General features: G+C 37.8%; 2 protein-coding genes across 10 annotated transcripts in view; one reads left to right on the forward strand and one right to left on the reverse strand.

Moving 5' to 3' along the window:
- Window positions 1-16,644, forward strand: part of RALGPS2 (Ral GEF with PH domain and SH3 binding motif 2) — a 132,994-nt gene that overhangs the window by 58,999 nt on the left and 57,351 nt on the right. For all 8 annotated transcript variants that reach the window (XM_072419747.1, XM_072419752.1, XM_072419753.1 and 5 more), the window contains exon 8: window positions 2,237-2,363. In XM_072419747.1, the coding sequence (XP_072275848.1) occupies window positions 2,237-2,363 (127 nt within the window). The remainder of the gene's footprint in view (window positions 1-2,236; window positions 2,364-16,644) is intronic.
- The window catches only part of ANGPTL1 (angiopoietin like 1), a 21,015-nt gene continuing 15,140 nt past the window's right edge, over window positions 10,770-16,644 (reverse strand). For both annotated transcript variants that reach the window (XM_072419745.1, XM_072419746.1), the window contains 3 exons: window positions 13,121-13,314; window positions 12,367-12,637; window positions 10,770-11,222 (listed from right to left, as the gene is read on the reverse strand). In XM_072419745.1, coding sequence (XP_072275846.1) covers window positions 11,035-11,222; window positions 12,367-12,637; window positions 13,121-13,314 — 653 coding nt within the window. In that variant the 3' untranslated portion in view covers window positions 10,770-11,034. The remainder of the gene's footprint in view (window positions 11,223-12,366; window positions 12,638-13,120; window positions 13,315-16,644) is intronic.

Genomic DNA, 16,644 nt, shown 5'->3' on the forward strand with positions numbered 1-16,644 from the left:
GTATCGGAGAAAATGCATTTAACGTTTTGTGGGCCCCCTTTAGTATTGTTAAACTCTGCACATGCAACATGTATATTTCATGTTTTCTTGTGTATTTTGTATTTCCAATGTTTAACATTTGTTTCCCATCCATCTGGTCTATGTCCTGAAGCTCACAAGGTGAGACAGTAGCAATGTCTGTCCAAGGAAAAAGTCTTTAATTAGGTGTATCAATGAATCTTTGACCAGCTGTTGCATATGTGTAGCTTCTTTTCAAGCCTGCTATGATTGGCCTGCACTGGAATAGAACAGGACGTGACCAAGAACAGCAGACTTATTTTCGTTAGCCGTAATGTCCAGATTTAACTCCCTGTATTGTACAGCACACAGGGATGCATTCATTTGTACAGCTCTATTTTGTTTAAACGTGTGAGCTTAAAAGAGGAGACATTGTACAAGCAGTGTTAGAGGTCCAGTGTTGTCTTCAGTCATTTATATATCACAATTCCCTATGGCAAACCTTGGCAGCTTCCTGCCCTGCAGTGGGTTGTGGTGCCTAACAGTCCATGCTGTGGCCTTTTGCTATATTGGGAAGCTGCAGTACATATCTAAAGCTCACTACAAAAAGGTAGAATTGTGCACAAATGGCCCTGCAGAGTGTTTTACAGCAAAGATCAGTTTGTTTAAAGATGATCTGGGTGCCTACAATGTATCCAAACAATATATTAAATCCTTCCACAATTTACTTTAGATAAACAATATATCAATGTAAGTGTTACATTAGTGTTTAATGTTAATATATTAGAAACCCTGTCATTTTATGTGGCCTGCAATTGTTCAGATGAAAGTAATCCTTTTTGAGGCTCTAATCCTAAATGATTCTCTGCAGTTATTAACAGCTACCATAGACAATGTAATCCTGGCTTGCTTTTTTTTCATGGCTGCAAAGATATACTGTTTTCTCAAAATAACGAACATATATCCAATGATTCCATTGGAAATCTGTAAAGTGTAAATTTTAATGACAGAGCCAGTTTAAATAGACCATGTTTTTTCCTAGTATAGATGTGTGTGTAAATTAGGTAATTGTAAAGAGCATTCTATAGCCATTTAAATGTGTACGTTCCGTTTACATGCATCATGTTCAAATTCTAAAAAGAATGAATTTAGTCTTTGAAGACAGATCTTTGTATATTCAACACGGACTCCTAGTCTCCTAATTTGGTCCAGAATCTGAATAATCTGGGTGATTCTGTCAATGACAGCATTGTTTAACTAATTAGGAATCCCTGTATGCATTTTTCTTTAGTTAAAATCAATGTTTAAAGCTGCGTACACACTTGCAATTTTTGTCGTTGGAAAGGATCTTTCACGATCCTTTCCAACAACAAGGGGCTGCACGATGCATGAACGGTGCTGTACATACAGCCACCGTTCATGCTCTATGGAGAGGGGAGGGGGGAGAGCGACGGAGCGGCACCCTGCTGCGCGCTCTCCCCTTCCCTTTCATTACGATCGGCTGTCGTCCATCGCCCGTGGATCCGGCAGGTCGGTCGTCCGGACGATGGACGACACCGACTGTACACACGGAAGATTTTCGCCCGATAATTGGCCGATGCCGATTATCGGGCGATAAAAATCTGCCGTGTGTACGTAGCTTAAATCCTTCTATGGATTGTGGTAAGGCTGCATGGCTTAACTGTACAGGGGGCATGGTGGGTTGTTGCCATTTCAGCTCTTAGGTCTTAGCCAAGTGAAAGAACAGCTATAAGGTGAAATATTACAGAACTAAAGCTATCCCCAAAAACCCAGCAGTTGATGTATTTACAGGTATAATCCCCTGTAAGATGTTTGCATGGCCATGCAGTGTTCAACCCAGAAATTTTTTAAGCTGGGTGGGAGGAAATTGTAGGCATGTGGCTGCCCCTGTATTGTGACACAACTCCTCAGTAACCACCCAAGACAGGTTGCTGAAAAGTGCCGGGTGGTGCGCCCGGCTAAAAGGGGCTGGGGAGGACACTGCCATGTATGTTTGGATTCGCCCTAGGATGCAGGTATATACCTCCACAGGGAACTGAACAATATTAATTACATGGCTTAAGATTTAAAGACCCGGTGAGTTGGATTTGGCCTATGACCGTAGTTTGGGAACCCCTAATCTAGAACAAAGACCGTAATTCTTAAATCTTGTTTGCTGTCTGTTTTGTTTTTTAATTTTACACTTTATACACCTAATAAAGTAACTTTTGTATTTCAGCTATTAAGCCGGAAAGACAAGACCACTTTTGAGAAACTGGAGTATGTAGTTAGCAAGGAAGACAATTACAAGCGGCTAAGAGACTATATCGGTAGCTTAAAGATGACTCCTTGTATTCCATATTTAGGTAAGCTTTTAATGTTTTTTTTGTGTTATTATGGATTCATTAACATTATAATCAAAAGTAAATATTTATTTTTGCTTTGCTGAAGATTAATTCTGGAGATCATTGCTGTGGTGCTGCTTACTTTTATTTTTCTTGGCTTGTCTGTGGTCATTTGGGAAGCAGATCCCAAAACATCATATAATGAAAGTCTGTGGGCAATTTTATCATTTACTCATTATATTTATTTTTTTAGATTTTTTTTTTTTTGTAATTTTTATCTCGATTCAAGAGCTTGTTCTCTTTTGCTTTCCCTTTTTACTCGGGCTATTTGAGTCAGTTCATTCCAAAATTCAATGCTAGTTCATGGTATATGTTTCCAATTTTCTGTCTTCTTTTTGCTGCATGCTTTTATTATGGAAGTCAAAGTGGCACAATAACTTTTGCCTATGGATATGACAGTACTGTGGTTAGTGGTATAGAATATAAAAAATATAGCAATGATCAGTGTGGACTGAATTTGTAACACACTAAGCAGTTTATAGAATGTGGCAGTGTGGAGTATAATATTTATAGCACAGTATATGGAGATGATCGATCTGGAGTATGTCACGTACAGCACAGTGTGATGAGTGGCGTAGTCTGAAGTATTATTAGAAGCAAACAAAAAGTCTGTCCTAAAATCGCTCATGTGCACTCCTTTATTTGGAGTGTTTAGCATACCATACTTCAGTTTGGCACTTCATATCCTTCTATAAATCATTTCTTCTTATTTGACGTTAGAGGCTAATAGAACTTCTTGGTTAGTGCTGTCTGACACTCACGAGCATCCTTTCTGTCAGTGCAGTCTTTTCACCTTGTGTTGTGGGAAGCCTAGGGAGTGGTGTGTAAGAGACCGCAACCTGGCTGTAAAGTGTGCATGCACTCCAAGCTTTTACAGGTAGTCCCCGAGTTAAGGACATCCGACATAAGGACCACTACTAGATAAGAACTGGCTTTCTCTGCTTGCTTGTGTGAAGGATGGAGGCGTTGCATGACTTGCAGAAGAAGTCTTTTAGTAAACACTGCTGAGGTTGTGGGTGATCTTAAAGAGGAAGCTCTTCTGCAAGCTCTTGTAACTCTTTAATCACCAAGACAAGCTCTGCAGTTCTCTTTTTGCATATCAAAGCACCACTTGCTCCAGAAGTTAATGAATGTCTAGGCTCCATAAAGGTTTTTTTTTCTTTATTTGTGTTAACTTACATTGAGGATTTTATACAGTACCTGACACCATGTTGCCTAATAATATGCTGAGACAAACATCTGTCCTAATTGCATTTATTAAAATAATGTACCTTTTCTGACTTACAAACAAACCTACAGTCATTAAAAATATTCAGAGCAACACAAGATCCCCCCCTTTCTTACTGTATGGAAATATCATAACTGTCATGCCTTGTTGCTTGTCCTGCTCTAATTTTTTTTGTTGTAGCAAATTTTATATTGGGTTTCCAAAACAAAAAATAATCATCTTTAGCGTGTGGAAGTTGAAGTGGTTAGTTATCGCTAACCTTCTCACAATGTCACAGATTACATAGAAGGGCACATCACATTGGTACATTCCTTCACCATTCAATGTAAAAAATGTAAGATGTGTGTTTATATTCATTATTGTAATTGCATATAATATACAGGTTTTCCAAGCTTAATGGATGTGGAAGTGCAACACAACTACCCATTACAGCCAGTCACAGAATTTCATGCACCCCAGATAATCAATGAGTATTCAAAATCAGAAGGGTAATGTTGTATCCGGGGTGTCCAAATGGGGAGTTCCAAAATGAATCCTGGAGAATTGTTGCGAATTTCTCTTTTAGTACATTTTAAGCTCTTTTTGTTTTGTTAAAGAGCAAAAGACTAGTGGCCCACCAAGCCAATAATTGCCTAATTGTTTGGCTGTCAGGATGGTCTTGAATTTACAACTTGCTTTAATTTGTTTAATCTACCAGTTGGTTTATTCAGGAAAGCAGATGTCTCACCACGTTTTCCCTTTGGTGAGGCTACAGTAAGTTTGTGGCCATTGTAACCGGAGTTTTCTCTGCTAGTATTACTGTTTATACTCATGCTGGAAGAAATGCGGGATAATCATCATCAATATTGTGGTTTGTGCTGCTTCTCAGCGCCTCCCCCCCACCCCCTTTTTTTGATGGTAATACAGCCAGTCGTCCAGTGTACATTTCTCCCAACAGGGTTCCCTAGCAATACTCTGGGCTCCTCTTAACAAAGTTTTTGGCAACCACAAGTAAGATGGATTTCTTTTATTTTTCCCTCAGTTTAAGCTGTGTTTCCCTGTGTGCATTCTCAGAGGACTCGCCTGGCTCCAGTATAACATATCAGTTTTCTTGGAAAGGGAGGTCAGAAGCTTCTTGTGATTTACTTTGCAGAACTGCTTTCTTTGCAGACACTTGCAATATTTTTACTGTCTATTAATTTGCCATTTCATTTAGTCACTTGTACATCAGAGTTAAAAACAGCCACTGGTACAACATTATATAGATATTTTTTTAGTACATTGCTTAGCATAGTATTGGAACTTTGCTGAAGGCCAATGCTGCTATTTGGGTGTGCATTGTATTGAGTTTTAAAGATGTTGAATTCCTTTCCTAAATTATATAGCAAGAATGTTTGTAATAAAGTTCAGTAATCAAGTTTTGTTGTAAGTTGAATACCTGGATTGGCTTCAAAAGAACAACAAAAAAAAAAAATTAAAGTTTGTCGAATAATGCAAGAGTTTTTGTTTTTTTCTGTACCCTTTTGTAACCCAGGTTTTCTATCAGTAGCTCCATTTTTATTTCCTTACTATGACAAGCTAAGCAAGTGGCAGTTTGGTCTCAGGAGCTGCTGTCAATAAACTATTAATGGCAGCATATTGGTGAATTTCTGTCTGTAGTTCACACAGGAGGGAAACAACTTTCTTATAGAAAAGACAGCTGGTGGTCACCCTATGGGGGAATGTTTCATTGAAACAAGAAACTGAAACGATCAACCATTTATTTATTTTTTTAGTCATTTAATATTTGTTTCACAATTTTTTTTAGCGGTGGTCATTTTAAGTGCACATTGGAGTTTCTAGATCTTCCTAGAGAGCAATAAGCACTCCAGCTTCATCTCCTGACTGCTGTCCTGGCGTTTAAACAAATGTGGATTGCTGGACAATATTTTATTGCTATAAGCCAGCTGAATTCTGGCTCTTTGTTCAGTATTCCTTCTTTCAATTTTCCCACTGACCATGCTATGGCTTCTCGTCTTTCATAAAACATTTAAGCACATGGAATCATCGAACAGAGTTTTGGGGCTTGCCCAGTAGTTGTGTAAGGAATTAATTAATTACTCTGTAATTGTATGATGCCAATGCTTTTAAGGATATCACTCCTGCAGGGAGGTTGTTTTTTACTGAAGCTGGATAAGATTCAAGCCTGTCTGCAAAATAAATTACAGCAATCCGGTGTTCATTAAACTTTTAGCCCATATTCCAAACTCTTTGGCCTGCATCGTGCCAGTTGCAATCAGTGTCTTGCACTCCTGCCATCGCGTTGTGCTGTGGTATGCGTTGTTCCATTTAAAAAAAAAAAAAAATAACCTCATGATTGGTAAATTGATGGAAGTAAACCTACCGCTGTCAGCTAGGGACTACGTAAAAATTGTATTTGATCTGCAGACTATTCTTATTTAAAAAGCATAAAGTCATATTCCTATTTCTTTTACATTTACTTATTTACTGGAAAGCAGATGTTCTGAATATAGCTGTGGATATGAAAATAATTAAGGTAATAAAAAATAGGAACAGATTTTGCAATAAATGTCATGGAGCTACGCGTTCTAACAAAGTGAAGGAAAGTTTGAGCAATGGACAAGTTGACATCATTGTGTCTTCAATACCTCCTGGTTCTGTTAAGGCAAATCTTTTCTGCTGCTTCCATTGACCCAGATATTTACAACATCTGGTTTGTCTGTTAAGCTGGAGGTCTTTCAGTGTAGATGCCTTTTCATATTTATAGTAACATTAAAAAGACCCTGTCTCTAAGCTATTGATGTCAACTGCTGTTTTCCTGTAAGGTTATTGGTGTGTTTAACCTATATTTAAGCATTTACCTGTAGAAGCCTCACTTGTGTTTGCATCCAAAAGTCATGAGATTGCTACTGAGCTCCACCATCTTGGATGTTGATGTCAGCAATTCTAGAAGACTCCCGTTTTTTGAAGTGGTCCTTCCACTGAGATGATGTAAGCTGCCATGGCTGAACTCCTTCTAAAGCTTACTTAAATGCCTGTATGTAAAGCTGATTTTTGGGTTTAGTAGTAATCACACACCCAAAACAAGCATGCTGTGATAACAGGGTGGTGAGTTGTAACGCCTGAGCTGTATACTAATTCTGGCAAATTGTAGTGCAGATTTAAAAAAAAAAATACACCAAATATGTTGTAAAATACCCTTTGAAAAAACAATAAAATGTTTGAAATAAAACAAAAATTGACTTGCCGCTTTTGGCGACTGAGTCACAATCTGCCATGGCCACAGCTCCCATTATTTGAGCTCCTATTATAAAATAGCTGGTTGCCTGGCTGTAATGTTGACACTCTGGACTCGAAATTATGTCATATGCCTAAAAAACAATGCGGAATAATTTTGCAGTCCTAATAACATCCCAGAACCTAAACCGACTATGAGTCTAAACATTTCAGTCTGACTTTTTTACTTATGTTTTTGTTGCCAGTGAAGAATCCTTGGCCTTTCAAAAGTGTTTGTTGGCTGTTGATGTTCACAGATGGGATTAACTGTTTCAACAAATGCAACATCTTCAATAAAGACTTTTCCCCACGTAGTCTGCTTTTTGTATTAAAACACCACATGAGTTTTCAATATTTCTTTTTTGCTGATGGCTCATGCCATATATGTATGTTTCTATTCATTATTTAGGATATATGTGGTGTGTTTGGGGATGGCAAATTGTGATCCAAGGATGACCAGCTGTTCAGAGACTTCACCATTCCTTGGTAGCTATGTCATACCTGTCCAGATTGCAGCTGTGTTTTTAGAGATGCGGTATTTCTTCCTTGTTGAAGATGATTTGTAGCATCCGATTTTTTTTCCCCCTCTTTTTCACGGTGATAATTTTACATGTCTCCAGCGATGCTAAACGTAACTATAGTGAGGCTGAAGAGCGAGACCTTACTGGCCTTTATGTCTTACTATTGGTTTCTTTCGACTTTAGTATTTAGGTTTCTGCAGCAGTTTTATTTGCCAATAAAATCTGATACAGATGCTGGGTATAGGCTATAATTTGCCTCCCTAATATGTTTGATATCCAGCAAGGACTGCTTTCAGGGATCCACGTTGGAAGATTGTCCTATTGCCTTTTCTGTGCCTTTTACATGCTACTGAATGTTCCTATATTGTCCATTAGTGAGCCACTATTACAACTAGCTTGTAGGGTTTGTCAGACATTTCAGAATTAACATTATTCTAAATATTTGGAGTTAGTTTTTTGTGCTTCTCAAACTGATGCTTTGTTTAAAAATGAAAGCCATTTTAAGCTTATCTGTTTTTCCCCTTGGGTGACCATTGGTGGTTTCTAAGGCCTCCATGTTTGAGGTATATTTATCTGTTTACAAGTTAGACCAGTGAATGCATCAAAGCCAATTCTTCATCTGATTAATTTGTACATTTACGTAAGTATATCCCTTTATTGATTCACAGACCTGGATTACTTTGCCAAGTTACTGCTGGAATTTGAAAATATAGCTGCCACATTGGCTTTACAGTTTATGTTTAGGAAATTTTTGTAATTTTACAACTTTTCCACCTCATAGAATTGGCAGACCTCTTGGACGTGAATGTTTCCACTACTACCTTCTTGTTAAATGCTTAGTTCTGCAAATGCATTACATTATTGCAATGTCTTTCACAAGTAGTCACAAAATAGCATCTACTTACATAATGTTACTGATAGTTATCTAACCTAGAGAAGAAGGGAACTAGGAGCCTGCAAACACTCCTATGCAATGATAAATCCCACTTACATCAAGCCTGCCCAGTGTAACCTATAAAAGGTTTACCTGCTGCAAGAAGGCATGCAGTGTGGTGATTCACTTTGTTTCTGGCTTTTTAGTTTAGTTTTAGAATATACTAGAAATTTCCCCCACATGCTATCTCTTAAGTAAGCCTTCCACAGTTGATTTTCAGGCATCCACTCCCGGTCTCCCTTAACATACATAGCTTGCAAAAGCCATTGGTCAAAGTTGGGTACAAGTTGCTTTTTTAAGCCAGTTTTATTGGAGGAGCATTGGATGATTCATTCAGTAAGACAAACTTTGCACTACTACACCAAAAACACTGCATGAAGTCTTTGTCACTGGATGCAATGGATAGATGAGGGGAAGGACAAGCGAGCAGAGAACCCCTGTGTTCTCCTACATAAGAACAAACACAGGACCACTGGTCATCACGAATCATCGTCGTTCATCAATGTTTATCCACCATAGCAGATTGACGAATGCTGTTGGGGAACCCGCTCTTAACAGATATTTACCTGAAAAGAACGGTCATGCTTGTCATCAGCCGTCTGTACAAAGCTTTGGCTTCTTACTATGTGGACATTTTCTGGCTTTATTTGTGTGACTTTAAAGATTTTTATGTCTTAGTGACCTAGATTTCTATCTAGGTTCTCGTTCTATAGTTAGGTCCAGTCATTCAAAAACACATTGAAATCTTGCTCAGAGGTCAGAGGACAGAAATATTCTAAATAGCCCTAAATAATGCATAAAATAAAACCAGAAAGCAAAATAAACTATACCTTACGGTTTGAGCTGTCTTTATGCTAATAGTGTGAAAACTTTCTTCTGCTTATATTTGTTGCCAGTTAGTTTTTCCTACTTTGTGTCTTTTACGTTCAATTTTATCAAGAGTATTGTGGAAGTAGGGTAAATTTGTTTGGTATATACCACTTATTTATCAAATGATATGGGATTCTTTGTCACAGAAAGCTTACTGCATTGTCAGGGTTTAAATATGTTCTTCTCTAAACCCTATAGAACTGAGCTCTGTGGATTCATAAAAGTCATTAGGGACCCTATCACTACCCTAGAAAAATTAAAGGTAAAGACACAAAAAGTATTGCAAAATGTTTATTTCCATCATTTTTCTTTTCAGTAAACATTTTTGTTTGCTTGCATTGTGAGTTAGAATTTACTGGTAAATTTGACTGAATTCGACTTTTTTGGCTAAAGTCCGTGATTTCCTAGAACAGTGTTCGCCAACCTTTTCGGACCTATGGACCACTAAATCCAGGCCATGCATGCGCGAGGAGCCATGTGTTACTCAAAGGGGAAGAAACTTCCCCCATAGTGACGCCATGATGCCAGAACCTGCCCACTCCCCCATCACAGGTCTGAGCCTGCGATGGGAGAGTTGGCTGGTTGTGTCCATATGGGGGACATGGTCCGTGGCTCTGGCTGGTGACCCCCCAGTGGGGTCCTTCTCCCCCAGCCTGGCGGGTGCACTGGCCAGAGCCATGGACCACCGGTTGGCAACCGCTATCTTAGAACACCCCCTTTCCTCCTGCCATATCATAGCCCACAAGTCTTTTAGGAGTGTACACAAAACTGGATGTCACCACTAATTCACTAAGAGTTTTCTGTAGTGTTTAGTCTATGAATAATAGTCATAAACAACATGATATTTATAAAAATACACTATACTTTCCTTTTTACAGTGTTATCTCCAGCTCCTTTTAGCTGGGCGCACTACCCAGCACTTTTCAGTAACCACTCACAATACAGGGGCTTTAGTATGCGATACTTGTTTATAATAACTGATTGGTAAGATTTATCTACTTAAATAATGCAGACAAAACTAAATGGGTTATTCAGTTTACTGGAAAGTAAGAGGGAGCTCACCTAAACAGGTCTTAAAGCTTCAATAAAAATTGTTCAAACTGCACATAGGCTACCCCAGTGTATTCTCAGTGACTGGAACTATTTGGTATTCTGTGGAATTTTATGTAAAACGTGTATCCCACCTCCCTAAAATTTAGCAGGATATATAGCTGGTTTAATGTGCAGCCTTATCAGTTTTGGCAATATTTCCATAAATTATGCTGCAGTTTATTATGGGAACCTTTATATCTGAAAGGTTAGACACAGCGTGTTGTGACCTATGGGACAGACCTCATACCGTTTACACAGAGCTCTACAAATGCTCCTTTGTTCTACATGTAGGAGTCCCAGATAGGAATCTGAACTGGGGGTTTCCCTGTAGAGCAGTGTTAATATAGAAGCACTCATTATACTTCTTGAAATTTGTCGATTTGAATTCATGTATTTGTACACAGACATGAGTACACATCTCTTTTTTTCTTATTGTAGAATAGTTCAGACAATTTTCACACAAAGCATTGCTGTTGGCAAACTAAAAGCCATGTCATATTTTGTTGTTTGTTACAGAAGTTCCATAAAATATTCAGCAAAAATACATACATTTTATCTCATAGTAACCTTTTACATGGAGGGATGTCCAGCGTTCCTCTTGGTATTCTTGTTAATGACCGTATGCCAAGTAAAGTCATGGATAACTTTATAAAAATACAATAAGTCTCCAAATAAAAGAATATATAAAAATGTTTTTTGAGTTCGCCTTATGACGTTGTCCTTCATTGTGCTTCAATCTATTGGTCTTACCAACATTTGGACCTTTTTGAGTGAATAGGAACCTCCGCGATATTCTGCCCAATAGATGCCATCTTGATGCTTACTACGGTATACTCCTCCTCTGTACCAAACACCATTTAGATTAGCATGTGCACAAGCATTGTACCACCATCCTCCTTTATGGAAGTGAGCACAGTTTCCTGAAAATATTGGATATGGTAATTAGTCTTATAAATATAAATCTTAATGTCACATTGCATTATAACAAATCAGCACATTGTGGCAGAAGTCCTAAAGTAACCAGTCATGGAAGAAGTGGTTTATTGTGAAAGCTGAGAACTGTGCATTGAATAGAGTAACTGGGTAGTGTAACTAATTAAGGAAAAGCCAACATTCCAAAGCATTGAAAATATATAGTTGCAGAATTTTTTGTAAAATACACCATGAAGTTATTTCTTCAGAAGGCGAAACATTGGATTTTAGATTTAAATTTGTAGCTATAGCAGTCTTTAAAAGAACAGACCGCTCTCAGTAACTGATGAGAGACCAGACCGTATGACCAACCAATTCATGACCGGAGGTTTCTGGATTTTAGACACAGAGTTTATCAGGGCCTGTTAATATGACTATAGCTGAAGGACTAATGTTTCAGGCCTGGGAACTAGAAACACGCAAAGCTGTTCATTCTTAGTTCTCTGCTGCAAGATTAATTAACATTCTCATGGCAAGGGGCATTTTTCATGTAGACTTTGAAAAGTTGTTTTTTTCAGCTTTAATTAAACAACGATCCCAGGGTTCTTTTGGTCTGGTTTTAGTGACATTTTGATTATAACATAAGCACAATTTATTACACAAGGTAAATTACCTTTCTTCTAACAAGCATTTTATTGTTTTCTGAATGCTTATGTACTCTAGGATACACATCTCTACACAATACTCTAATAGGTTTCTTGATGTGTTAAAAAAAATAATAATTTATATTTTACAGTGATGGCCCATAGTGTTCTAATACTGTATTCATATATTTAATAGCCCTCACACATGACCTAAATCTACAGCCTTGTGTCTCAGTAGATGTTCATACCACAAACTCTATCTCCTGCTTTTCATGTTGCTTTGCCCTGTATCCAACCGATGAAGGTTCATGTGAGATATATGGCTGTGAATGTACAGTAGCTAATAATTTATGAACTCCAAAGAGGTTGTTCATGCTCCTGGAGAAAGGGTAGACTGAGAAGTATAAAGTGGGGGAGAACTATTTGTAAAGATTCATTGTAGGGGGTTGTTTATATGAGAGACTGTGGCTTAAATAAAAGTACACACACACTCACTCACACTCCTCACCTGAATACACATCCCTGTCTCTGTCCAATGTTGTAAACTGCTTGCCATTGTGCCAAACCATGGAGTCTCCAGCATTCCCCTGATATGTGCCCAATCGCAGCCTGTAGAAATCAGACTCTGGCTCTAGACGAAAGCTGCTGTATTCAGCGTAGACCTTCTTATTATTCCAGTCTTCCAGTTCAATCAGCAGTTTATAGTTATCTTGGTTTGTCAGTTGATAGATGTTCTCTAGTCCCAGCCAATACTCTGAATCAATGTTTCCAAAGCCTTTCTATGGAGAGAATATTTTCACATTATACTATAGATTCACCATTGTTACCTATGTGTGATATTTTATCATTCAGTTTATGTTCTAAATTGTTATGCACCTAAAAGAAAACTGATTAAAATGGGGCTGCTGCATCTGTGTTGAATTGTGTGATGGTTCCTAAAAGCAACAAGTGGCTTCTGGACACATTGCTACTTTTCCTTCTCCTGTGGATGAACCGCACAGCAACCTCACTCAGAATTTGTGGTTGACAGCAAAATATTTGGTGGGCTGGGGGCGGCTAATCAAGGCGGTCTTCATCACCAAATCTGAAAGGGGCCTTTAGCGTTTTGTGTATGTGTAATATTGTCATACTGTTAGGTTATTGAATTCATTTAAAGAAGATTCTTTACACTTTTCTGACAGCATTAAGAAATCATTCTGAATCATTGGGTTAAAAATATTTTGCGGATACGTTGTTAAATTATATTTATTGTTTGTGCTCACCTTGTATGTCTCCCAGTTTCTAAAGAAGTTAGCAGATCCATCAATTCTTCTCTGTATCACTGCCCAGCCTCCAGGATCCAAACTGTTCTCACACCATAGCTGCATGTGATTATTGGCATTTGAGGGCTTTATCAAGTAAATACCACTGCTGGTAAATCCTGATTCTCTGGCGTGCTTACAGTCTCTGAACGGGCCTGTGGAAAATCATATGTACAGTTTTACATTTAACACAACCTGTAATCTAATAAAAAGTTAAAACATCACCCTAGTGAAACATTATCTGCAATTGTGAATATTTTGGACTCACTGAGACCGTTTTTGGCGTTTGTTGTCAAAAACAAATGTCAAGCAAATGACCCCCACACACATATTCAGTAGCTTGACTTTTAACCTTTCTTTCGGGTTTTATATGTCTAAAAGCGGTACATTGTTTTTCATGAAAATGTATTTTACAGTACAATAGTATAAGTATAATGAAGTTTGAAACACAAAATCATTTAAAAATAATAAATACATTTAAAAAAAAATTATATATATATATATAATTTTTTTTTTAAATAAATATTATACTCATACTATTATATTATATTGTAAAATAAATGTTCATGAAATACAATGTACTGCTTTTAGACATATAAATCCAATGTATTGCATTCAATACAGTGATTTTGTATTGAATGCAATTCCCACCCCGCCGGCAACATACACACGCACTGACATCACCGGGAACTCCCCTGGTGACTCATCGGGTGCAGAAGACGCCGGAGGAAGAAGAAAGAAGACAGGGATCGCGGCGATGGACAACACGGGACGCCGGCAGATCAGGTAAGGCTGTATTTACTATTACTTCCCATAGGTTTACATACCTGACTCGGGGTTACCGCATTCAGCAACTTTTTTCTCCCCCAAGTCACACTCGGGGTTACCGCTAGGGAGGTTATTTGCTCACCACAGATACTAGTGCAAAGCTCTCCCATATGGAGTATCATTGGCAGAGTCACCGTGTGTATGTTGCCGGCTGCCTGGCTCATGGGGTATCCTGGTGAGATGTGTTCAGCTTAGGAGAGCGATCAGGCAGGTAAGAATGCTTATTGCAGAAAGGATATTGCCTGTCGCTTTCTGCAAAAAAACCCTGCTGATAGCATGGAACGCTTTGTTCTATTAGTTATTATTAGTATTGTGTTAGCAGTTAAAACGTTTACCAAATACAGGCTACTAAAATACAGACGAACATTTGTTGTCCTAGGTCACCAGTTGATTTTCAGATAACCTTTTAAATGCGCAGGTTTTCTCGTTATTATCCCAACAGTGCAATGTAGCTCCCTGTTTGGATATCCACATAACAGGAACTGCTTAGGAAACACTGATTCCATTTGGCTGCAGGATTGTTCAAACCATTTATTGTCTAGGTTGCAGATAGTTTATTAGGGTGAGAAGGCTGATATTTATGGTGAGAGGTATTTGTGGTTTTGTGCTGTAAGAAAATACACAATAAAATGGCATCTTAATCCAGTATAGGGTTGCCCTGTGTTGTGTTCAAAGTATTCTTTTTATGGTGTAATTCTGATTTCTGTAGTTTTCCTGCTAGAAGATGCCAGTGGTCTGTGCAGCCACCGAGCTATAAGTGTATGTGTGGAGCTATGTGTGGAGAAGTAGAGTGGACTAGATCCATTGGAGTTGATGAGGCGGAAGATGAAATGTTGAATATGTTGTTTAGTCTCTGTCTTATTGTTCTCACAGCATGACATTACGTACCACCAGAAGGGAAAAAGACTTTTGTTTGTTTGGTAGAAATTGTGATTTTTTTTGTCAAACCTGCTTTCTGCAAGGCCCCTCAGGATCCCCGGGATGTTCTTTTCAATATTGACGTGGCATTCCTCATTCCTCTGGATAAAGCTTATATTTCTTTTTTTCTATTTTCTTTCTGTGTCCATTCTCAGGATAAAACCCTTACTATTTGTGTTTTAAATGACAAAACCCCCTTTTTTTATTTCTTTTTTTTTATGGTCACTCGTGCTTCCCATTTATCTCTTTGCTGAAGATTATTATTACGATAGATGGGAAAGTAGCATGTGTATGAAAACTAATCAGACGGCATGCAGGAAAAATGTCACATGGGTTTAATTAATATTTGCTGTTTAAATTTGCGCTACAACCTGAACAGTGCCATCTGTTAATAATTAGTTGTAGCTATTGTGAGAGAATGTTTAAATCTTACATAGCTGTCTCTACAAGGCACTGAGGTAGGCAGCCTGTGCAGACACATGAGTATTCAGTTAAGCAAAGGGAACATTTTGAATTGCACATAAACTGCAGCACATTTTTCTAGCTTATTTTTAAAATCTAAGTAAAGAAAGTGTTATGTTAGCTTTTAGACTACAAAAAAAGAGACTTTAATTTGAATGTAAACCATACAATTTGTCCCTCTTGCTCTAAATTAAATATTTGATTGAAAGAATATTATATTCGTCCTATTAGTGCAAAAAAAGTGCAAATCCTGAAAGAAATGCAGAAGTGCTGAACTATTCAACTATTCAATTAATTGGAATTGCCGGGTATGGCTATTCTGGCAACCAACACTGCATACACAGCTCAGTTTTTTTACCCATTGTTTTGTTTTTATTTTTTTAATACAGTTTGTCAGACCTGTAAGACTGGTAGAAGGGAATGTTGCAGAAGGGGCATCACATGTCTTTCTGCAATCTTGACCTGCCTGATCTAGCAGAACTTTAGTTCTGCTTTAGTTCCTGCATAGTATACTCTTCTAATGTTACTAAGCATATGCTAATGTACTTTCTGTGGACTGTTTGGGACTTTCTTTTCTTGCCAACTGCACACTTGAAAGGGAATGCATAGCATATTTTGTCTCTTCTGTTTGCTTTTAAACTTTTTTAATTTCCCTAAAAATGTTATCATATAGAGATGAATAAATTAGGAACCAGAGGGAGCGCTCTAATTAACTGTTTCTTTCTAATCAACTGTGAGAGATGAAGGAAATGGAATTAATTGGCATCAGTAATGTGCACTGTTTTAGTTTACATGTAAAAGAAAAACTGACCAGGTTACCCAGTCAGTAGCTGTCCTAGAAATAGGAAAGTAAAAAGTGGTTTGGTAGCTTTGGGCACGTGACTACAGACTACACATGTGCATCAGATTTTATGGCCATTTTCTGATAGAAACCCACATTGTAGGAAACAACTGCAGTTTAGCTCATGTTACATAGCAAGCAAGGATATATTTGTAAATATTTCTAAACATGTGTATATAGGCTAAAGGCAATGTAATGATAATGTGTAAATATTTGTGTTTGTATACTTTATGTGCCTGAAATGTTTGCAGTAGAGAAAGATTTGTATATTCCTATTTGATGAGGGGCACTCTGATCTTTGATATTTTGTTTGCCCCTTATTATTATTATTATTATTATTATTATTAATAAACAGGATTTATATAGTGCCAACATATTACGCAGCGCTGTACATTAAATAGGGATTGCAAATGACAGACTAATACAGACAGTGATA

The sequence above is a fragment of the Pyxicephalus adspersus genome, chromosome 8, assembly GCF_032062135.1.
Source record: "Pyxicephalus adspersus chromosome 8, UCB_Pads_2.0, whole genome shotgun sequence".
NCBI classification, from domain to species: domain Eukaryota; kingdom Metazoa; phylum Chordata; class Amphibia; order Anura; family Pyxicephalidae; genus Pyxicephalus; species Pyxicephalus adspersus.